General features: G+C 44.2%; 2 protein-coding genes across 3 annotated transcripts; one reads left to right on the top strand and one right to left on the bottom strand.

Annotated features, from left to right (window-relative positions):
- The first annotated feature begins 2,246 nt into the window (after positions 1-2,246).
- On the top strand, positions 2,247-4,729 carry LOC120815784 (uncharacterized). The gene is made up of 4 exons (XM_040170751.2): positions 2,247-2,414; positions 3,289-3,597; positions 3,676-3,963; positions 4,166-4,729. The coding sequence occupies exons 1-4, from the start codon at positions 2,366-2,368 to the stop codon at positions 4,276-4,278; spliced, it is 759 nt and encodes a 252-aa protein (XP_040026685.2). The 5' UTR covers positions 2,247-2,365; the 3' UTR covers positions 4,279-4,729.
- Positions 4,730-7,760: 3,031 nt separating this feature from the next.
- Positions 7,761-23,764, bottom strand: crhr2 (corticotropin releasing hormone receptor 2). Of its 2 annotated transcripts, XM_040170742.2 has the most exons (12): positions 23,403-23,764; positions 23,162-23,281; positions 15,642-15,727; positions 15,012-15,118; positions 14,376-14,493; positions 14,012-14,165; positions 12,271-12,331; positions 12,118-12,190; positions 11,705-11,790; positions 10,763-10,898; positions 10,366-10,407; positions 7,761-9,439 (listed from the first exon to the last, which is right to left on the bottom strand). In XM_040170742.2, the coding sequence occupies exons 1-12, from the start codon at positions 23,521-23,523 to the stop codon at positions 9,299-9,301; spliced, it is 1,245 nt and encodes a 414-aa protein (XP_040026676.2). In that variant the 5' UTR covers positions 23,524-23,764; the 3' UTR covers positions 7,761-9,298. The 2 variants fall into 2 exon arrangements, with proteins under 2 accessions (XP_040026676.2, XP_040026675.2); XM_040170741.2 differs by having other exon boundaries at positions 23,162-23,630.
- Positions 23,765-24,222: the final 458 nt, after the last annotated feature.

The raw sequence follows: 24,222 nt of genomic DNA, 5'->3' as shown, positions 1-24,222 counted from the left end.
CGTCTGCGTTGACCACGCGGCGTTCAGCTGGCTGCCTGTTTGGGGGAAAACGCTTGACCTGGATCACGAGCTGGATTCCTGGCGGACGCATTCGGCTCTCCCAGAGCCCCCGGAAGGCGTTCGGGTCGCCGTTCTTGCCGCCCTCCGGTCACCAACTTGCCTCCGGAGGTGGAGGCCATCTCCTGGTCTCCAGGTGCCGGATACCTGGGAGCGGGTGATGGCGACCTTGTGATGGTGTTGTCTCTTTGAAAATGTAGCAGTATAGAGGCGCCAGGTCATTGGGTGACCCTGCTGGTAATTAACGCCTGGTGTCTTGCACCTCTGTCCTCTTTGGTGCGTCATTTCCGGGTGACTAGCAGCGTGCTGCTCTGTGCTCCCGTATGTCGGTGGCGTATTTACTTGGTGAGTGTCCCTCTCTTCTTGGCGTTGTTGATACTGTCTGATGGATAACCCTAGTGTGGTCATAGGTAAATGCCAGCGACAGCTAGTGTCCTCTCCCTCCCTTCCTCCCTCCTGTGTGTACGCGTGTGTCCTGAAACGGGCATGCGTGTGTGTTTTTAAGTATACGCGAGCAACCTAGTATTTTAAAGCAAAACTAACAGAATTTTCCTGTAATTAGGAGTTGCTGTGATCAGGTGATTGGGGTCGCTGCCGTTTTTCTCTCAGGTGGAGACTGGTGGTGGTGGTGCTTGTGGCCGGGTGGTGGTGTCCTACCCCTTTGTTTGTTGTGCCCTGGGAAGAGGGTTCACTACGTCGGGTGGTTTTGAGTTTGTTTTCTTAATTTGGTGGGTCCCCCCGCCCTTTTAGCTTCTACCCATCCACTCCGCTCCAGCCCTCAAATTGATTTTCTATTGATTTTCTTTTGGGACGAATTAAATTGCACCCATTTTAAAACTATTCAAAATAAAGTTGTATCTTTCTGAACCGTGAACTGCGTCTCTTGCCTCAACCGGTAAACTTACCTGTGTGCCTTGTGTTTCCCAGAAAATTTCTCGGGGTGAAATTCCCCGAGTGGCGTTTTCTTTCTTAATTTGGTTAATTTCCCCTTTACACCCTATCCCCGCCACAACAACTACAGTTTCAAAACCGCTTCACAAAGAGGGAGATCTTAAACAGGATATGAGAAAGAATAAATGGGGGGAAAATAAAGGTTTTGCCTCATTAAAGGTTAAATTAAAAGAAGAAACAAGGAGAACCGTACAAATTGTTTACATCCCACAGAAATGTCGGCCTCATATTTACAGTTTTCTGTATTCTGTGTAAACACACATAAAAACCATCAGTTCAACATGAAACTTGATATATTTTGCAATGTTAACTTAAAAATTAAATTTATCAAAAAAAAACAATGTTGGAGAACAAAAACCACACTTTAAAGACTGATTAAAGACTGAACTATGTTTGTGTGTTTTATGTGGATTGAATAAATTGAGTAGTAATTGACTTCTTTAACCAGCAGAGGGAACTGTTGTTAAAATTATTTCTTCTTCATTCCATTAGACATTAAAAAATCAACATGTGATTCCTTTGCTAAATGAACCCTTAAAGCTTGATCAACGTGTGCATCACGTCAAGTAATCTACTTTTCATATTATCCAGTTACATGGATTCAGCCGTCCAGTTTCCTCCAATTGCAAATATAATCATAAAACAAAATGTTTAATATTTGTGGAAGAAATCAAGATCAATCCCTTTCGGCCCGACTACAGAACAACAGACAACATTAAATGTTTAATGAATATAGTTTGACTTTTCATACTCACTTCCTCCTCACTACTTCCTCCTCACTACTTCCCCCTCTCTACTTCCTCCTCACTACTTGCTGAACAGGCTGCAACAAACCTCAAGTGTGGCAACCAGCTAAACTCCGCTTTGCATATTATTATTTATTTAACTTTTTAAAATGTTGCTTCTTGCTACAATGCATTGTACATAATTAAGACTAATCTTGAGGTAGTGGTCCCCGTCTATCCCCGAAGTTGGATGGACTCCAGTCTCCCTGCGACCCTGTGTGCAGGATAAGTGGATTGACGATGGATGATAAATCATTTAAAGAATATAGTGCTGATACTCATTAAACAGTCTTTTAATGAAGCTTGCAGGATAAGTTGAAGTGAATAATTGTACTTTGTTCCTCTGATGAACTTTTAGGCATAAATGAGCCTCCTTCACAAAGGGCTGAACTAAATCTCTCTTTACAGGAAGAGATCTCACGCAGTCAGACAGCAGAGAGGAAGTTCAAAAGGAGTCTGATGACGAGCAGTTGTGTGCAAACGTCTCTGAGGTTCTTTAAACACGAGGCGAGCGGTTAGTTTATCGTGAGGCAGCACGCAGGTTGTTGCAGCGTGGGGTCGGAGACTCCGTCATGTCTCTCTTTGTGATACTCGGGCTGCTCGTCTGCATTCAGGCTCAAGGTGAGAAACCAGCAAAGAACTCAGGTCTTTATTCTATATATTATATGTTATTAGTAATTAATACGTACATCATATTTATGTATGTATGTTTATACATGTCACACAGGAGAATAAGAATAAGAAACAATTTCTGACATTGAGGGAAAGTTAATATGAATCTTAAAAAGTTTAATTTGGTTCTGCTTTGTTTAATATATTTAGAAAATGACGGACATGTTTTAGACTTTTTGAAGTCGAAAAGTAAAAACAACTTCTGCTTCCTGATTTAAATGAAAAAACAACTCAAGAATTATTTTTGCAAACAATTTCTTTTCAGTACAGTTAAAGACAAAGTAGCATCAGTAGAATTTTTAAAGATTTAAAAAAAGAACAAAATGGACCAAAATATTATTAGGATGCTAAAATAAATGTTATTTTTATATGAAGACAATACGAACACAATAAAAGTTAAACATTTTTGTCTAAAACTTACATTTTGTTCTCATATAAACACATAAAGAACCAGAAAAGTTAATGAACAATCACAAGAGCGTTACTGATTTTATAAATACATTCATGGCTCCTCTGATTAAAGCTTGAGGAACAATAGTTGGGTTAGAGAGGGATGAAGGACAAGGGACAAGAGGAAAGAAAGTCCAAAGGTTTTTTATTTGAAATTGGAAATACAACTTAAAAACAATTGTTCCACCTCCTTAGTCAGAGTCCTGAGTGAGACATTTAAATAAACCATTGAGAGGTCATGATGAGCTGAAGGTGAACCGCTGGTTCAATGTGTAATAAATAAAGTGTAGTGATGGAGTAACATTCAGCAGTGAATGATTCATCATATATTGTGTGTGATGTTTATTGTATCATGTGTCTACTGTTTTTACAGGAATCATTGTGACTCCTGTGTTTGTGCTGAAGGGACGTGATCTGCTCCTGAAGATTGATGCTGATCTTCCTGAGGGGGTTGTATTTGTTCACTGGAAAATCAATAAAACAGTCACTTTAGTAAGATTTCTACCTAGTGGGAAACAAAATGTCCATAAAGATTTTACTGGAAGGCTCGAGTTTCCTGAGAAAAACTCTGTAACATTGAAGAATCTACAAGAGGCCGACAGTGGAGTTTATGCTGCTGAAGTAGTAACAGAAACACCCACAGAAGACAAACTAGTAGCTGAATACAAGGTCACAGTTCAAGGTGAGTCTGTAAACATTTCACGGATAGTTTCTTCCGCCATGTTTCATGAACTCTTCACAGTAACCCCCCCCCCCTCAGGACCAGTGACTCCAGTTGAACTGATCGTGGACCGAGTGGACTCCAACAGCTCAGAGTCATGTGACCTCCATGTGACCTGCAGGACTCACAACTCAAACATCAGCAGCACTTTCAGATGTGTCAACCGGGTCTGCAGTCAGGAGGGAGGAGAGCGATCAGAGGTCACGACCTCTGGGGCTTCTCTCCAGGTCTACCTGTTGAACAGCACCATCATCTGTAACCATAGCAACCAGGTTCACTGGACCCACGACTTTAACACGACTGAACACTTTTGCCCCGAACATCCTGGTACGACTGAAAGAGAAAACTACTTTCTGATAACAGTTTGTGCGTTTCAGCCTTTCTCTGTTTTAAAGAATCTATTGTGTGTTTTCTGAGTGAATTCTGAGTTCTGAGCATCTCTAAAGCTCCTCGTCGGGTTAAATACAAACTCAAGCAGAAAGCACAGATGTGTTGTATTTGTGATGAATGCACCTGTGATGTGTTTCAGGTTCGGTGCTTTCCGCTCTCCTGTTGAGGACTGTTGTGATCTCTGTGGGTCTGATCATCATGGTGTCTGCCGTCATCACTGTTCACCTCGTGGACTTCAAGAAGCACCAATGAAGAAATGGATCTCACACACGTCACGCTGCCCTGGAGGAAAGGTCCCACTTAAAGGTCACCTTCTAAACCCCTGATGATGTTCCACTGACTCACAGCTGGTGGCAGCAACACACCAGGAGAAGAAAAGAGAAAGATGACCAGTGGCGGCTGGTGGATCTTTGTTTTGTCAGGGCCAGCAAATCAGTAAACATGCCAGTATGGTTCAATGGAATAAAAAACATATCAAACATGCATTATTACTTAAATAGTTAAATATTTAACATGTATTCCAACAGTTTAACATGACAAGGACATCTGATCAAGGCAATGGAACATTTGTAAACTGACATTAGAAGAAAAATTCATTAATAAATATAAATAATAAAAAGTTTTTTCCTCTGTACAGTTTAAACTGTTTTCATCATTACGAGCATTAAAAACCTATAAAATTGGCCTTTTACAACCCACAAAACCCATCTTCTTGTGGTTGTTATTTGTCCACCGTAGTTTGAAATTATGTATGATTTTTACTGCTTGGTGGGAGGGTAAATAAAGAAAATATGATCCGAATTTTCTTAAAACCTTAAATAATCAGAAAATAAGACACATAAACATAGAACCCGAGCGAAAAACTCTGCAGACACAACTTATTACCACTCACAGTGCTGAGTTTGTTCACACTGCAACAAGCAGGACCAACTGCAGCAAGTGGTGACCTCGGTGACCTTAGTGACCTTGGTGACGGCCTCCCCTGACTCCTTCTACGATCACTCATTATTTGCCTGAGCAACCTGCACAAACACAAGCCAGGTCACTTTGCACACGGAGAAACGTTACCGATTACATGTGGACTGCAGTTTAATTTCGGTCCACACCAGCGCCGATGGGCGTATCCGGCCGGGGCATTAAGTAGGTTGAGGGGGGCAATGCATAGTGTGTGAGATACAACGATATTGTGTGTGTGATTCATACACATGTTAGCTAGTAAGTAATATTGAAGTATTCTGCAGATCGATTAGCGGTTAGAGAAATAATGATATTTGTTTCAATTTAAGGAGCTGGTATCAACTAGACTTTCAAGTGACACCCAAAATAACGCCAAAGGTCACACGCTATTTATACGGCGTCCTATTGAGCTCCTCTCTGGAGCTTTGCCCTCGTGTTGGGACCCACCTGATCTTCTTTTCTGCCGGTTCCTATTTGACCCAATTCACTTGACCCTTTTAGACACAGTTTCATTTCTCCTCATACCACCTTACGTATGACACCGTGGAACCGATCGTTTTCCAGCTAATAAGAAGCAACTTTAGGCAAGAAAAACGATTGTGATTTAGGATCAAATAACTACAAATGTTTACACTTACACCTCGTATCCAGACATGTTCGGTGTCACTTCAGAGATGAACGCATTCTTAAAGAAATCCACCCCATCTTTTGTAATTCTTAACATAACAAATATCTTTTTCAAGCACTTCTTCTTCCCCCGGCACGTATTCTATTTCCCTCTTCCAGCATCAGTGTCAGCCTAAACGTCTAGATATTATCCGTGTAAGGCAAATTTCCCACCGGACCCCCCTGGACGGCGCTGGTGTGAATTTGCTGGGGAATTCCGTGTCAACTGCAGTCGGACGAGTGATGCAGCAAACCTGTGGTATCGTAATGGAATCATTTATCTCACGTGAGCAACGCTTTTCCTCATAAAGTGCACTTTCTGTGCTCAACTTCAGCTCCCCGAGGCTGAAATGAAATGTCCTCATGCGACGACCTTGTTTAACGTAATAAATTAGACTCAGATGTCATCACCACGCAACCGCTGCGTTACTCTAGTGGAATTCCTCTGACATTCTCTGTCACAGCCGTATTTATTGAGTATTTAATCATGTTTCCCATCAGTGAAGGCATGTTTGTTTCTTAGTTGCTTTGATGTAACCAATGGGGGGAGGGCATTTTGTTCTAATAATGATAATGATGTAATAATAATGTAACAGCAACAAATGTGATCATAGTCAGTTAACACCAAATCATGATGAAACTATTTTCTTTTGCATTGTAAGTTCCCATAAGCACAGTTGCCTCCAAAAGGCTTTAAATCAAGAAGGGAAAAAAAGGTTTTAAAATAAAATATGTGGCCTGGTGCTATTGATCTGTGACTGGGGAACAGGTCAGCGGAGCGAGGCGTGGACATGCCCTTGATGAAAAGCACCAATCGTTCACCATCTAACACAGCAAGGAAATCACGGCTCAGGGGGAAATAGTGGCGCCGGCGGGGCCCAGATTAAATTCAAATGCAACATCTGTGCACTCGATCATGTAACGCCTCGAGGCGAATTTAAACCCACTTAATGAGTTCAAGCTTTGTTCAATTCAAAGACTCTACAGGGTTGAAAACCGGACAATCAAGTGAGCGAGGTTGACGAGGGCCGAGCATGAGGACGAGGATCTGAAAAGACGGGAGAGACGTGAGTGTGAAATAGGAAACGTGTTGCACCCTCAAGATCAGGTTGCTAGTTTCCTGCACAAACGCAACTTAAAACTAACACAAGAGGAGCATGCAAAGCCTCATATCTGTATCAAAGAAACAATGATTTGCTTAATAATCATAACCCAAAAAGGGTTTGGTCTGACATGCAAATACAACATTTCCATTGTTAATTTTAGGTTGGAGCACAACAAAACTGAGAGGTTTCATACATTCTGGACAAAGCTCCTCGATGGCCACAGAATTTATTTTAAAGACGTCTTCACAGGCGGAGCAACATTGCAAATGACAAAAAATTAAATGTTTACTTCTTAAATTGAAAGGGTTCTTAAAAAAATCTCCTTTCTTAAACTTTTCAGAACCACACGCTACCAAATCGGTCTGAACTTGGTTGTGCTGCTTTATTTCCTTTCCTACAGTGTAATGGGAAACCCGCTGTCATAGCATGAGAAATGAAGAGTTGGCGATACACTTTTTAAGCAGAGGCGATGACCTGCGAAATGTAGTTTAGTATCAACACAAAGGAGCAGACGACCCCAAACGCTGCGCAGATGTGCTGCTTGCCTCCGGCGCGGGTTCAGAACCTCCTTTCACGCTTCTGTCAACCGTCAAAAGCCCCGACAGTCACAACAAGCTTTTATTAGTCTGCGTCAAAGGCTCAGCTAATTGTTTGGGAAAGTATATAACTCATAAAGTCCTCGGGGGTTCTGGGCCCGCGGGCTGCGGTTTCTGCTCCGCCGCGCTCACATCACGCAGGAACTATCCGGAACTACTGTATATTTACAAGTAAGGCATTTACTTAAGCTGCAATAGTGTGAATGATTACACGGCTGCGCTCCAGCGCTCGGCGTTATGGGAGGTGAAAAACAAATGAATGAACTAAACCGATCTCATTAGTGTATCTGCAACCAACGGCCGGTTGCTCAGCGTAACCGAGTAGACGTTTTGCATCATGGAGTCTTCTCAACACGGATCGGGCGTCGAAGTTCAGGTTTACAAGGTCATGAAAAGCCAACGAGACAAATTTACGGGAATGGTTTTAATTCAAAGCATTATTGTCGCTTTCACATGTGCATGTACGAATGGAACAGTTACACAATGACACGCACAGATATGCACAAAAGAGCGTTTTCTTTTGTTTGTGTAAGGCAACATGGGTGGTTGAATAAATATCTTTACATAAAGTCCAATGTGTTCACGTACAGTAACTAACAAATCACACACTGCATCGGATGCATTTCATCACGTACGATAAATGGTGAACAAAATAAAGCTGACGCCACTTGGTCTACAAAGTGCAGTGGCAACAACACATCTGGATGCTGGTAAACATGGTTTCTCTCTTTGGCGAGTTGAGTTTTGAAGAAAGCGTTTGTTTCCTCACTTCGGTATGAAAATACTAGACAAAGTCCTCTTTTATATTTACATAACATGACAAGGTCGGGGAGGGTTGTGCGCTGTTACGGCTCCACGAGTTTTGGAAACTTCTTAAATTCTGCAATAAATTGATGGAAATCACTGATCAGTCCTGTCGAGCAGCACACAAGGATCAACAACAACAACAACAACAACAAAGGCTGCTTTAATGTAACAAAAAACATACCGAACGCAAACGTGAATATGTACATTTTACCACACGGTGCTGAAATATTAGATCTGCTACACGACACCCGCAACCAAGAGCCCACAGTGGAACAAGCGGATGTTATCCCGATGAAGCTTAAAGAAACCAAGATAACCGCTTGTTATTCCTTTTTGGAGATATGGGTAATATGTAGCTGTGTTATCTGTGTTCCAGGACAACAAACGGGAGGAAGCTGAAGTATTTTGACTACGATAGTACAGTACGAGACCGAAAATGCGACACATTATAAAAGAATACGGCCTTAGAGGAGAAGGCTCACATTAAGACACATTATAAAGGCATTACAATGGCTTCTATTAACCCAGCTCACATTTACCAGGTTATTACCACTGATTTTTTTATGATTACTATTAATAATAAGTCTTAAAAGGTGTATTTGGCCTCTTTTCGGATGGTTTTCCTTTTTTATACAATAAAGTTGTTTCATATTTAATTCAGCCATAATCCTCCTCCACATCTGTGTAAAATCGATGTCGATGGCGGAGAGCAGTTCATTCAAAGAGCAGTGTGGCAGTTTTATGATATTCGTTGGACCAAATTCAGATCTGTATTCAATGCATCTGACTGAATTCCAAGTATGCCGTGTTGCCCTTCCACTGAGTGACAACAGGAGCTGATGTCTAAAAGGGTTTCCGCTGTCGACGTTTTCTCCTGCAAATCCTGCAGGATTATCGCAGCCACTAAGCAGTAAGATCACAGCAACCGGAGCGCTGCGAGATAAGACCCGCTGCGATAGGACGGCTCTTTTTAAATCCAAACTCCCCGACTCGTGTACAATATGTTACGGGGGAAGAATTTAAGTGTCTATTTTACTTCCTGTGTTGCTAAAACGGACACAAATATGTTACCGGCGGACAAAAAGGAGGCCGGCCCACCGGCCACATTCCACGTGGGACCCGGGACTCGGTGGAGGCCGCTCACACGGCTGTGGTCTGCTTGATGCTGTGGAAGCTCATCCTGGTGGGCGACGTGGGGATGGACATGGCGCGGGCCACTCGCACTCGGAGGGCGTGGTTGTCCTGCCAGCGGTGCCACCTTTTCCTGACTGCAGAACGTACCTGAGACGCCGAGGGTCGATAAGACAGTGACGTCATGGTTACGAGAGAGGAAGGATGGAGATAGATATCACACTCGGTGGTATTAGTCAATATGGATCTACATTAAAGCGGCATGGAAGCCTGTCTTGTTCTATCCAAACCTCCCTACATATTAAAACAGGTTGTGACAGAATCGGGCTAACTGCTTCCAGTCATGCTAAGCTAACCAGACGTTTCATCCTGAACGAAGACTATTTCTTTATCACAACTATTCAGTTTGTGTTGCATCCTCCAGAGAATTCAGACAGAACGTATCATCAATTAGATTATTAGAAAGCAATATAATGAATATAATCTTTTCAAACGGTCACAAGGAGAAAAGAGGAAAGCTCTTCCCCAAACAAAGTCCTCTTATCGTCTTGTTTACCGTTTTAAATCAGTGCAGGACGAGAAGATAATTTTATGCAGCCAAGAAAACTTCTCTTTGGGCACCGAGTACAAGAATCTAAATGTCCAAAACTCAAAGCTCTCTCACTGCCACATGATTTCTGTTGCCAAAGATGAAATTATAAACCAATAATGTGTGACTCACATTCTTCCCGATTCCTCATCAAATTAACCACTTTTCTCTTTCAATCATCCGAGGAAAATTCTTTCATTTTCACATCATCACAATTACAGAAAAATCATTTTTACTTACATATCGTTACGGTATTATTGGCTTTAAATTGGAGCAATTTACTTTGGTTGTAATTAGATGATGATGATGAAGTTTTTGTTTCAATATCTAATCAAACATGTAATTGGTAACAGGATACCTCAGTGTGTGTTTTTCCTCATGAAAGGAACCTGATCCCACCCACTGCTTTCATTTAGCAGAGATGCATATAAGTAGAAAGGTAAAACAGACACAACTTAACGGATGGAGGAAATCCACAAAATCTCACCTCTCCATTCAGGAAGCAGTAAAACACTGACACAAAGAACCCCTGCAGAGCAAAACGACACATTAGTAATAAATACATGCAAGTGTGATGTTTAATCAGAGAATTCAGATCATGGCGAAGAAACAAAAGTTAGGTGTTAAATGAAGTCGTGCCAACTACAATTCTCCTAAAACCTTATAGCAGCTTTGGATGAACCCCCCCCCCCCCCCCCCCCATAGTCCCATTCACTCAGTTAAGCAGAGAAGAAACAACGTTCCTGTCCTCTGTGTTTATAGCAGCAGGTCTGAGCACGTTGCTACTTCCAATCATCACCTTCCTACCGGAAGGCTGGTTGGCGGCGTAAGAAGCGCCGCAGCGCCGCTGTGTGTCACACGGCGGCGCCATCTTCGGGCCTCACCTGAAAGGACTGCAAAAAGGAGTTGAAATAGATGAAAACGATTTGTGAGATGTCGTCCTCCCCCGGATTCACAAAGAACAGCATGTAGGTGATGCCCAGCAGAGGCAGCAGGACCAGCGTCGCTTTCACCGCTTTCCTGTGAAGACAGGGACGGAAAATCAGCACCTTCATTTGGGAAATTACTCGAATTAGTCGATTTTGGAAACAAGGTATTTTGGACTCTCAAATATCAAAATATCACCACGGTATTATTTTTTAAGATAACTAACTTCATTTAGAAATATCTGTGTTTTGCAGACCACCCGGTCTGCATTGATGTCATCAAGCCTGAGTTTGCACCAATAACCAGTCGTGTGATTTTCATTTAGATGTTGAGGGTCCTGCAGCTCCATGATGACACAAGCTGTGCAGAGCAAGCTAAATACGCAACAGAGAAAAAGCCATTTCTGGCAACTCCGACAGCACATTGAGGAAACCATCTTATTTTCTACTTGAACAGTTCCTGCCAGGCGCTCTCGTTCCCCCACTCACTTAAATCCGCACGGCTCACGTCAGCATATCTGTCACGCCGCGAATCCCCACTGCAGCCTGTGAAGCCTGAATTCAAGTTGTGTGAGCTGCGACTACGCAGACACACTGCGAGTAACCCCCCCTCCCCCCCAACCCCCCGAGGAGGACGGACCGCGCTTCACAGTCATCAAAGGGCAGAGAGCAAAACACACGACGACCGGCGAGGCTCACAGGACACACAAAACATGTATGATAAAATAAATGACAATGCGCCGAATCAAGTGAAATCCGTTTGCATTGACTTCAAATGCAGAATCCGTGAGATCGATCATCGATCATCTCTAGCGTCTCCCTGAGGAGATTTGGTTGTAATCGAGTCAGAAGGACGGTCATTACGAAGGTTAATGTTATTTCTATAATTCGTTGGCTCACCTGTACTGTATCGTTTCAGAGGTGGTTGAAGCTCTCAGTTTGGTCATGAGGATTCTTACAATGTTGAAGAGGAAAACAAAGTTTATCTAGAAAAAGCAAAACACACACAAGATAATCAGCGTCGAGGAACTTTCTGCAGCAAACATCCGCTGGTCATTAAATACTGCTGATGGAGGAATCATCAATGACACCCCAACAAGAATTAGTTGCCAAACTGCCACATCCTGGTAACGTTTGGTAGTAAACCATTAGCGGAACGAAGACACTCGCTGGAAATGGCTTCCATTATAAAACCGTTTTCATTTCAGGGCGCGTTTCTTTCATCAGTTCACCCCCTCAAGCGTCGTAATGTCGCTGTGTGTCGCGTGAATGAAGGTTTCTTAATCATGTGGAAAATAACAGCAGCCGCTCACCAGGAGCACGAGGATAACGGGGCCCTGGTAGATGTAGTCCATGTATTTCCCAGGTTCTTTACCAAACCAACATCTGTGGACGGTAGAGAAGCAACGATCAACAGCGGAAGGTTCACGGAAAATATTGGGCAGCGTAATTGCTTCGATACTTACTGTTCATTTTCATAATATAACTTTCCTACGGCCCAAGCTATTATTATAGGGCACGGGATACCTGGAGGGGAGAAATGACAAAAAACATGAATGTAGCAGTCCAACAGCTTTCTTCTCAACGTCACTGGAGGAGGTCCAAATAATGAGGGGGAAAACCACAGAATATATAAAAAAAAAAAAATATATATATATATATATATATATTAGCCACATAATTATATTGGTTTGTGGGGATTAAGGTAATTCCAAAGAGAGAAGAAAGTGAAATAACAGCGTTTCTTCATAGACATAAACAGACGCATAAAGGACCAGTGTAGAAATGATGTATATCTATAGATTTACATAATTAAAACCAAATGTTATGAATAAAGTGCCGGTCTGTTAGGTTTTTGTTAAGCTCTCCAATCCTTTTGTCTTGAGGCCTAAAGACAAAACTTTTAGGGATAATTCACCTGATTTTTTCTTTAACTTTCACTGCAGCTGAAAAACGGTGAACCTATTTCGATCCCATCTGACAAATTTAATCTGACCCACTTCCACATTTCCTCAACGGCTTCATTAACAATCTCTCGAGACTTAAATATTCTCTTTCTCTATATTCGCACAATGCAGGAGAGAAGAAAGTACATCATTTATACAGATTGTATTTATATTATAGTCTGTATACTCCCTAAACTACAAACTATTCTATTAGTTAACTACGGCTACATTATTCTTTCATCTGTTTCTAACCATCAAGCGATGTGTTCTTTGCTGCACCAACACAGGTTTTCCATTTCCGATATAAATGATGATATCAACTTTTCCCAGATAAGATATTACCAAGAATACATCGTCTGGGTCACTTGGGTTCACGTATTTAATGAAACAAAACCACACAATCGTGATTAGTCACTGTGACTAATCATCACAAGGAGAAGCTGTCATATTCTTCATATTCTAATTACACCAATTGAACCACATTGATATGATTGATATCTGCCTTTGGTTGTTTCTATTTTAAAATCAACATGGGGTCCCCGATCAGGTCACATCCATGTGTCATCATCGCTTATCATGTGTTCTTTCATCTTTTTTTTTTACTTTTCCATTCCCGTGTTCATAAATCGGAGTTGTTTAGTTTGACTTGAATGATGAATTAAAGTGTGTTTATAGTTTCCTTCATCTGAGAACACACAATGTCCATTAGACAGAGGAGCACGTCGGACTCAGGGAAGCACATGAGCACGCTTCCGTGGTTTTCCCTTTGCCCGAAGGTGGAATACTTTGTCGTCATGCCGTCCAGTAGTCTGAGTGGAGGTGAGCATTGATAATTCATGTGGTCATACGTTGCCTCGGCTGCAGTGCGTGTTCAAAAACTCATTCTCTCACTGGAAGTCGAGCTCAAACAATTACATTTCGCCCACTTCACTGGAGCTGTGTTCTCTTTAAATGAGAATAAACTAGCATGAAGTCTGGAGCACTAAACGTCGCCCTCCACTTTCACGCGCCGACTACACTTTCAAACAATCGTGATAAATAAATCGCTGGTGGAAATTCAATGATGACATCCGAGCAGATAACGTGTCGGGATTGAAGGCTCTAAAAGCAAAATAAATTTGTGGCCCCGGCCAACTCAAGCTCGTGAGGTAAATAAAATATTTAAAGTGGTGCTTTGGTGCGATTCCTTGTAGACAAAAGCAGTTTTACTGATCCAGCGAGAATCAACCTGTCGGTGCGTGAACAACGCAGACATACTCACACCAGCCGATGAAAAGGAAGACCCACTTCCTGAGCTTATCGGTGGAGTAAGTCATCACGATGGCCGTGTGAAGGTAACATCCCTCAACAAACATCCAGAAGAAGTTTGTCACCACAAAGTAGTTGTATATGGTTGTAATTAATCTACACCAGGGCTGAAAGAAACAACAACACAAGACTGAGTTATATCATATAACATAGAGCATATCTTAAAGCTTCTGCTTTATGACGTAAATGCAGTGTGTGTGTGTGTGTGTGTGTGTGTGTGTGTGTGTGTGTGTGTGTGTGTGTGTGTGTGTGTGTGTGTGTGTGTGTGTGTGTGTGTGTGTGTGTGTGTGTGTGTGTGTGTGTGACACAGCTTGTACCTCATTGCTCTCGTGGATGTTGTGGTCGATCAACTGAAGCAAAAACCACATGACGTTCCTCAGTATGAACGTGGTGATCAAGTTCCAGTGGATGATGTTTCGAAGACATCGTATGCTCCTTCAGCACCAGCCGAATGAGAAACATTAGTCATCTTCAGGTTCCTCAAAGAAACTTCACATTCAACATTATTTTATATAAAACTGTCTGCAGGCTGGAGGCTCCAATATTACACGTGAACAGTTTGCACGTCTGTGTTGAATAATTCATTACATTATTTCATGTATCGATCCATCCCGAGTGGCCGCTTTCCCTGTGCACACAGACGACTACCAACAGATTCTTTCCTTACTGAGGAAGAAAATGTGGGGATTATCAAGCAATTTCCCAGAGTTATGATGATGCTTTTTAATCTGGAGTTCAAAGTGATTATTCTTAACTCGCTATTGACTATTTTGTACTTAAAACAAGGATGTTTTCCTGTCACAGTAGAATAGTGTCGAGCCGCATCTAGTCCTTTGTGCATAAGTGAGTTAATGATGTGCAGTCCGACGATATCACATGAATTTCCTTGATTGTCCTCCGCGAGGTCTCGCGCATGCAGCGCACATTCAGAGCGGAACTATTTCTGTACTTGCCTTAAGCACAAGAAGAGAACGAAGGCCACGACGAGAGCTCCCACCGAGATGCAATGACCCAGGTAGTTGATAATCAGCGCAATTTTGTAATGCATCGGATATTTTCTCTGAAATGACAACGCATGAGTCACTTCTTCAGTGCAACTGATTGATAATAAAACAAGAACAAGAGGTTCGGAGGAAAATGTTACATGTATAGGACCCTGCAGACAGCACATGCTTCCTCCTGTCATGTGGTTTTGAGGTTTAACCAAAGCGAGAGAAAGCACAGATATATCGGCGGCCCACTTCAGATGTCACGGCTTCCAATTATCTGAGAAAATGGGAGCGAGCTCCAGAAGTGAGGAGGCGCGATGCGAGTTTGGTATTAAGGCCAAAACTCATTACACGCCATGTCTGCAAACCGACGTTATAGTTAAACTGCGCGGCGCAGAAACACAAGAAATCAGCACTTCAGCTAAGTGTCCTCCAGAGACACACACACACACACACATTACTCCGGCTACGTCTGATTGGTATTCCATGTGTGCTATTAGCGTAATTATGACAAGCTGTGATGGGGATTTATCCAGGATGCTTAACAGATTGTTGACAGAAGAAAGGACGCAGCTCTCACGGCGCTTCGCTAACCTTCTCCTCCAAAATGGGTTCACAATTGGAGTAATTGCTCTTCAAGGCCCAGGTGCCGTTGTCCATGCATTCCCTGTACGCGCTCCCTGCGAGAGAGAGAGAAGAGTGAAAAGTGTACCTTAAGTGTTGCAAATCACTGGTTGGTTTCTTCTAATAGTTGGTGCCTTCAGACCTCACACCTGAATTCAACAGCAAGGTTGGCGATTGTGTGCAAAGTGTGTGGGCAAGAACGTCCTTGCAATTTTTAAGAGCTCAGTCCACTGTTTGAGATTCAGAAATGCACATTTTATCCATGCTGGGTACCGTCAGTTTGTCTGCATATATATATGTACATATTAAAACCTGCATTCCATAATCAACTTTAAAGCATATGACCATAGTCTTACTAAGATATTACCATAACCACATGAACAGATGAGTGAATAACAATGCTCAGAACAATAAATTTTTCTTTCCTTGTTGGGTTTAGTTGTTTACTATTGTGTTTGTAGTCAACAAGCGAGGAGAACCTTTACCTCAGAAATGCCCACAGCGGCTCTCGGAGCAGGAAAAAGACCCTTAGCGTTCGTACTGACGTTACGCCATGTGACATTTGAACAGCGCTCGCGGCAGCTGGAAACAGAGCAGCGCCTGCTTGTGTTCATAGACGTCGCTTTGTGCTGCTCGTGGAGGAAAATGTAAAAGTATTGCCTTTTAAAGCACAGTGATCTACTGCCTAAGTAGTTGCCCGGCGGAGCGGAAGGCACCGCCTGATCAGAGTGGAGCTTTGCTTGTTTCTGGGCCGCTCCGTTATGCTCATTGATCAGCTGTCATGTGGGATTCACAGAGTTCTCTGTGCGTTGTTGGCAACCGAGCGATGAACAGCCACTCGACGAGAAGCGATGTCTCACGGTTTGTGTTTAAACGTCCTTGGATGTGATTCCCCTCCACATAATCAAGCAAGCCGTGTTTTTTTTTTTTTTTTTACCTGACTGTCTCTGCAGAGTAGCAGCTGTGTTTGCGGCCCCCGGGGGGCCGGTTGAATCAGTGGGGGATTATAGTCAGCAGTGACTTCACAAGACAGTAATTGGTGTTTTGAGAAAGTGTCAGTCAGCGCTCCAAAAAAAATATATGACACTAATATAACATTTAGCGGTAGAAAGCAGTGTTGAAATAGAGGAAGGGGAGCAGGTTGTTGGTTTTGTCACCGTGAGCCGTTCCACTGGCACATTTCCCGCCGACCATCTGTGCACTATACGCATGGAGAGGGCTGTTCTCTGAACTGTTATATTATTGTTTTATTTCATTCCTGGGTTTGAATTGCAGGCACAGGGCTCCCGAGCGGAGGCGCTAACAAGGCTGGAGCGGCCGAGCACCGTCCACGCTCCCACAGTGTGAAGATGCTTAAGAAAATCAGAGAAATGTGCAATTTCCCACTGAAATTGCCTCCTCCGCCAGCCGCCGAGACCGACTCCCCCCGCTTTTAAATTACGTTCGCTCGAGGGATGGAAGGCCGGACACTCGTTCCTGGAGATAAATCAGCAGATGTTCCGTATACGTGATTCATTCAACGCGGACCGGCACTTCAATTGGGTATTCGGAAACTTCCTCCCCTTCGTTGCATATGAGCCGTCACGCTCGGCTGATTGCGACACTCGTGCACCAATAACACACTTTGGTTGAATTTGTCGTCGGCGCTGCGTTTGCACCCCGCGGGTCATCTCCTCCTGCCCCGCACCTGGGGCAGCGGTTGCAGCGGGCGCTCCTTCGAGGCCCCATTCGAGATGTCCTCCTGCCAGCACGGCGACGCGGGGAAGTGGGACACGCCTTGGCGGCGTGGGAATCTGGAAGCTCATCGCGCTCCGATTGTTCTATAATTAGGCAAGAAACGGAGCAGAACCTGCTGTGTCGTCTGCACGGACGTCGGACGGTTTACAAGAGGGCGCCACCCAAGAAGTGAATTTGTATTTGTCTGTTTTTAGTCTTTGGGTTGTGATTTATTTGCCCTTTTAAGTGATTTCCTCTGAGGCTTCAGAGTAAGTGTTTCAGCGAAATATCTTATTTTCTTCTTCGAAAAACATATTTCTACTTTTATTATTGTCCAGTGATATATTCTCCCCAACAACACATACCACAAGACCGTCCGTGACAGATTAATATGTAAAGTAAATCACGCATAAAAGCAAGTTAAAAAAAAAAGCATTCCCTGTGAGCAGGATAATGGAAAACTCCAAATAGCACGTTTATTTATTTCAGATCATACAACGTTAGTCTCAAGTGCTCCGAACCCGTCAGCACGCACATGCCAGCATCTTTCCCATGAATGAAACTGTTCCCAAGCCCCCCGATTGACCCGGGTTTGATCAGAACCATCATGGCAGCCAAACCACTCCAGACGAAACAGTAACACTGTCCTGCTCCCGTCGCATCTGCTGTGTGGTACATTTTGGTCAGAGTTGCTGATGCTTTTTCGGAGCAAACCGGCTCTGAGGCGTGAACCCAAAAGCCAAGTCACACAACACTGTCTGAACTCTGCTCTGAGCTGAAGGTAAATATCTGTTTGTTGTCATGTATTTGATTATGTCCTTCGCCTTTCTCAATGTCAATGTTAAAATGTCAGGCCGTTGCATTAAACGGCAGAATAAATGTGGGGATTAGAACTCAAGTACACATTTGACGAACTGTGCTGAAGATCTTTTTCCCCTCTGTGAATTGACTCTATTCAGGGAACTGCCAGGGGGGGCAAGAAAAGGCATCTGAGCTTTTTCTGTGTCACGCACATTTGTGGCTCGTGCGGAAATTCCGTTTAACATATTTAGATAAGCGCTTCTGCTGCAGATGATTCCTGTGGATTAAAGTAGATCTTTAGATAATTTAGCTGGGGACTTGAAACAAGGGTTGGGATAGTGCACGGACCTGAGCAGGCAACTGGACACTGGGGTAAGAACTACGAATGGCTCCCACTTTGCACACTTTGTCCGTTGAATTTCACAAATGACAAAAGTTGTCGCGTTGTACTTCTTGCTTCCGGCCGCAGGCTGTGAAGCCATTAAAGAAAAGATTAATCGAAATATCTCCTCCGGTGGCAACAACAACCATCCTGCAATTAAACGCGCTTTCAGAATTTGATGGGTATTACTCGGATGGCTAATGCGGCCATTATTTTCCTCAAAGAAGATAATTGAAAGTGAAAAGAACGCAGCTGTGCTAATTTGAATTCAAAGGACGGGGGCGGGTTCTGTTTGGGTTTCAGCGTCGGTGGACTGGAACGTGCATTCGCAGAGGGAGGGTCTGTAAAACATACGCCCAAGTAGGTCACTGCTCAAAGTGCCATGATGCTCAGTCCAAGGTGACAAATGTCTTTTAATGTTTAGAATCAATAGAGAGTCTATTTTACTTATTAATTCAACAACACTGACATGGCCGGATACCAACTCAAACAGCAGGGACAAACAGCTGATATGGTGTCAGATACAGCTATTTTGATAAATAACAACAACAACTGGGAAGGACATTTGAAGATTTTCTAAATTTGACGATTAATTAAGGATCAAGACTGTTTTTGAACTGATTAATGTTCTATTTGAAAGAATTAAGAGGCTTGAACGACTGGTTTTGATGATTTGGATGAAAGGGAGACTGGTGCTGTTGCTTCCCTGCGCGTATCTTATAATAGTCTTATAATCATCACACTGTGAGCTGCAATAAGTAAATCATTGATGCAAACTTTTGCCACATCTGCTTTATGTCAAACGTCGCAGCTGTACTGAAATCAGTTGGTGAGAGACAACAGATGTGTAATAGAAATCTTTGGCCCGGAGGAAACTAAGGAGCCGAATATAGAGCTAAGTGTGTTTGGATGATTACATTATATTATGCATTATATTATATTAGAAGCAAGCAATCTCCACCCAACTCATTTGTCCGTCCTTTTTATCATTAAAATCAAGCAATTCCCTTCTATCTGTCCTGTGGACTTTTAGTAAATGTATGGTGGGCTAAACAATGTCTCTCCAAATATGCCGCTATTGTGCAGTCACTCCCAAAGGCCGGGTGGGTTTTTCCGTATATCTGCACCACGAGGAACCCTAAACATTGGTACTTTTGCAATAACTTTAGCCTATTTATAATAATGAAAAACATGTGTAAATGTTCCCAATACAGAATGAATTATTAAAAAACGTATTAAGATAACTGAAGACAAAATTGAAACTAGTCAGGGATGTTTATTTACAGTCTTCTCACGCCTCACAGATGAGACCTGGTAATTCAAGTGTTCCAGGGAAACGGCCCTGCAGCGTGCATGTGGAGGCCCCGCTGTGCCGATCACCCCCCCTTGGTGCGCAACGGCTAGCGAGATGTTTTGCTACGCGCATTTGCAGACCGACTAGCCGCTCGTCCCTCGGTCTCAACGTGGACACCAAAGTCTTCAAGGGATTCATTCACAGCAGGAGAGGTGCTTCTCCCACGATTGTGGTGCATTTCACCGGGAGAAGAAGTGAGTCATGCAATTGACTTCCCATCTGCAGGCGCCTCATGCAGGGAAAAAAATAACAAAGCGTCCAACACAAGATGTTCTGTGGTTTGGACATTTTAAACCGACTTCTACAGCAGAATGTCACGACTTGACCAAACAATTAAAAAGCATGCCACCACGTCTCCGTTTGTTCACCGCTCTACTTTAGCTTCTCGTTTGCCTCCGAAATACGAGGTAACATTGCACAGACTGCCGTCTAATTTCAAATAAAGCATCGCGCTGAATCCCCATCGTGCGGCGTCCCGGCTGCTCTCTCTGATCCCAATAACCAGCACGGCGCCCGACGTGTCTCCGACTTTATTAATCCAGATAAGACAGCGAATTAAGTTGTGTTGTCTGAAGGTGCACTGTGTGCCGACGGGGGTCAGCGACAATGAACAGAGACACGAAGGCGTGAGGTGAGTGTGGAAGAAGGGTGATCCATTGAATGATCACGGTCACGTTCTTCACAGCGGGAAACAAAGGGCGCGCGGGTCCATCTGGACGCGGCTCGGACGACGGCTCGGGCGTGTGTTGTCGTGGTCAAAAGGCAGTGACGAAGTGATCGATGTGGGACCACGTGGCACAAACCGGGCCTCATGCGGTGATGTCACACCAGAGGCGACACAAAAAAAAAGGGACACAGGAAGATGGTGACATTTGAACAGGCCCCCCACGCCCCGACCTGAAAAAGGCAAGTCAAGCTAGTGAAACATCAGATTTCTGCAAAGCTTCGATTTTGTTGACATATAACCTCGAGTCAGCGTTCACCGGCAGTACGAAAGCCCGGGGGAAGTGTCGTAATGTAACATAAGCCCCCCCCGGGTCACGCCTTTTAACAAATGCCCCCCCTAGCATCACATGCTTAGCTCGGAGAAATCCCAAGGAGCCAAAAGGAGGAGAATCTCGTGGTCGGGTGCTGCATTTAAACACGCATCCGGTCGGGCTTTAGTTTTACAGCGTGCTTGTGTCTTATTTCGGAGGCGACAATGTTTTAATTAACACCGGCCTCCGCGGGACCAACTTCTTTTCTTAGTCCAACCTATTTCGCGGTTTTAAATTCTGCATTTGGGCCTCGGCGCCCAACGTGAAGCATGAAGAAGAAACTCTCCTCGCAAAGCGCCCCAGCGACTGAAGTATTAATTATGCAGTAAAGAGTTTTCTAAAGGCTCCGCTAACGCTCCACTCAACGCCAACCGAACTGAAATTCAAGTGAGACGGAGACCGGGGAATGAATGGATCTAGTGAACGGAGTCAAACACAAACGCCGTCTGCTTCCGTGCCGTTTTGATCCGCGCAATGAGTGCAGGCGGAGGCTAATTATGAGTTGTCACGCGTTGAGCTTCCTCCAAATACTCGCATTCATCGCCGCCGCAAGACGCTCACGCTCGTTCTCAGTGATCAGGAGCTCGTTGAGGAAAGCCGAGTCGGCCTTATTGGCTCCCGCTCAGCGTTCCATGAGTCAGAACTGTATTGTCTTCAGGTGCAGATGGACGACTGAGAGTCCCGAGACGCAGCGGCCCGTCTGTGAAATAATTTCAGTTCTGACTGCAAAGTGTTGATAATCCATCCCTCCCCCTCATAAGCTTTTCTTCTTTGTTCTCTGCACTAAAACCTTTTTCATTGTGTGAAGTGACGCCGGGAGCTCCAATCCGGCTGCTTCCAGCCGGCGTGCAGAGCGCCGCCTAGTGGGGCCACTTTCCACATCGATACGTTCTTAATTACTCAAATACAAACACAGGAATTCAGACAAAAGTTGACATCCTCAGGTAGAGACTCACGTTCGGCCGGCTGACGCCGCCTCGGATGCAGAGACACAAGATGAATGAATATTTGAAGGGAAACAGTAATGTGGGAGGCGAGCGTGTAAAAGTAACACAGAATACATTAAATTTGGATTCTCGATGGCAGACTGGGATAAGTGCCTTACAAAAGGTCGATGGCAATACAAGGATTTTATTTTGTTCTTTCGTTTTCTTTCCGTTCTGCCTTAAAGGGAAGCGAAGACCTTTAGAAATACGTGCGTCTGTCATCGGGTCATCACAAGGGGGGAAAACATCAGCTGGGTAATTTCACCTCAAAGATACGATCTCAACAATGTGACCTGACATTCCTCAACAAATGGACTGATTGTGAATCATTGCAGTGTGCGTGTGTGTGTGTGTGGTGTGTGTGTGGTGTGTGTGTGGTGTGTGTGGTGTGTGTGTGTGGTTGGGGGTTTGGACACTCGAGTCGATTACAGAGATAACAGCCGTGTTAAATGAAGAGTCCTCCCTCTCACCGCCAAGCTGAACCTTCGCGCTGGAAATACTCCGAATGTGGTTTTTCTCAAATTAAAACCTGCAAATTGCTTTTTTTTAACGTGTCAACAACTTCATCCGTCCTATGATTAACACAGCAGTTGCATAACGCGATGCTGTTCACTGTGGGTCTCACAAGCCGGCAGATCACAGCTTATCATTGAGAGAAAAGAAGCCAGTTTAAATAAAAAGCGTGTTATTGTTGAACTGAAGATCTGCAATTCCGTGGAAATCGATTCGACTGAATGAGAAGGTGTTTGCAAACCAGCCTCCAAACCACATCATCAGATGTCGTACACATTCACAACCGAGTGATTGGATCAGCCATCCGAAATGTTTGTGGGGTTGATTTTAAACTCAAGTTGAACAGAATATTTGTCGCTTACTGCTTTTAACGGGCTTTTTATTTACAGTATAAGCTTTGTGTCCAAACATTTTTTACATAAAAGTATGTAAATGCCTAAACAAATTTTTAGATATAGGCTATTGATTATCACGTCCCTACTATTTCACAGCACCGATTCACCATCAAACCCCCCCCGCAGTCCACTGAGACACCTCGCGATGCGTTTGTGTGTTTGCGGCACGCGACTTTTGGCATCTGGCTTCATTGTTTGTGTTCACAGAAAAACAAAAACAACAAAAAAAAACATGAAACTAAATAAACTTATTGTGGCAAAATGATTTCATCCGAATAAACGCAGAGAGTAACTTTTGCCTCTTACTGGTGGTGTTGTACTTGACCCCGTTGATGTACTCGGGACACGGTCGCTCCACGACGCTGCCCGCGCTGCTCTGCGGCCAGCAGGTCCCGATCTCATCGCTGGTGGCATTGCAATAAAACCCTTGGGGGGGGAAGACAAGAGAGCACAACAGGAGCGCACGCAGCATCACCCAATAGCGGAGAAGAAGAAGGGAGAAGAAGAAGGAGGAGAAGGAGGAGAAGGAGGAGGAATTCCATCTTACCATCATAGCTGAGCCACGAGAACGATGCGTTCTCGAAAAAAGTCTCTTGGAGCGCGTCTATCAAAGTGCAATTTATGTCCCCGAGCTCCCCAATTATGATCTGGTAGACGGTAGCATCCATGGCGCGAGCCGGAAGGGTCGGTTCCCAAGTCCGAGGAGAGGCGGACGCGCCGGCGTTCACGCGCTCGACGACCGGAGAAACCGGTGATGACGAGCGAGGAGTCCACGTGCCCCCCCGCCGCGCGCCCCCCGCCGCGCGCCCGGCCAATCAGCGCGCTCCGCCACAGCTGATCCATCGACGCAACAAGCGCGTGCCGGGCGGCTGGGGGGGTCCGATGGGCTTCGTCGCTCTGATTGTATCCCCCTGCACACCTGCCACCCACCTCCACTGGTTAGGACTAAATGGGACAGGGGACAGAGAGACGCCGCCCATATGGGGCAAACATGCCCGCCTGAGCTGCAGGCCCACTGTTTGTGTGCGTCCTACAAGTCAAGTTACCTTTACAGGTGATGCTTCTGCACATAGCTGGGATTTGCATCCATGCAGCAATAATTAAGGTGTCGCCATGTGACATCACAATAATCACATATTAAGAGCAGGATTCAGAGTGTGCCACTTATTTGGACAGGTAGGATGTGCAGGTGTCCCACATGCGTGTAATACTCACACTAAAGACATATGACATATAACCACAACGTTTCCAGAAAGGTGCTGAACACCCACATGCTGGCTCGTCTGCTCGGCTCAGACTGTGACTCTATTCATTTGGTCACAAATCTCCCTCTCTCCCTCGTCCCGCCATGAGATGCTGAACAAAGC

Source organism: Gasterosteus aculeatus, chromosome 3, assembly GCF_964276395.1.
Source record: "Gasterosteus aculeatus chromosome 3, fGasAcu3.hap1.1, whole genome shotgun sequence".
In the NCBI taxonomy this organism is placed as follows: domain Eukaryota; kingdom Metazoa; phylum Chordata; class Actinopteri; order Perciformes; family Gasterosteidae; genus Gasterosteus; species Gasterosteus aculeatus.
This window is presented reverse-complemented; position numbering and strand designations above follow the sequence as displayed.

Coding starts and splice junctions, on each gene's coding strand:
- crhr2 (XM_040170741.2), bottom strand. CDS start 23,408: ATGATGGTAAGATGGAATTCCTCCTCCTTCTCCTCCTTCTCCTCCTTC. Junction 15,728..23,161: donor GGTCAAGTACAACACCACCA/GTAAGAGGCAAA, acceptor TCTCTCTCGCAG/GGAGCGCGTACAGGGAATGC. Junction 10,408..10,762: donor CCTTTTTGCAGTCCTTTCAG/GTGAGGCCCGAA, acceptor TTTGCTCTGCAG/GGGTTCTTTGTGTCAGTGTT.
- LOC120815784 (XM_040170751.2), top strand. CDS start 2,366: ATGTCTCTCTTTGTGATACTCGGGCTGCTCGTCTGCATTCAGGCTCAA. Junction 2,415..3,288: donor CGTCTGCATTCAGGCTCAAG/GTGAGAAACCAG, acceptor CTGTTTTTACAG/GAATCATTGTGACTCCTGTG. Junction 3,598..3,675: donor ATACAAGGTCACAGTTCAAG/GTGAGTCTGTAA, acceptor CCCCCCCCTCAG/GACCAGTGACTCCAGTTGAA.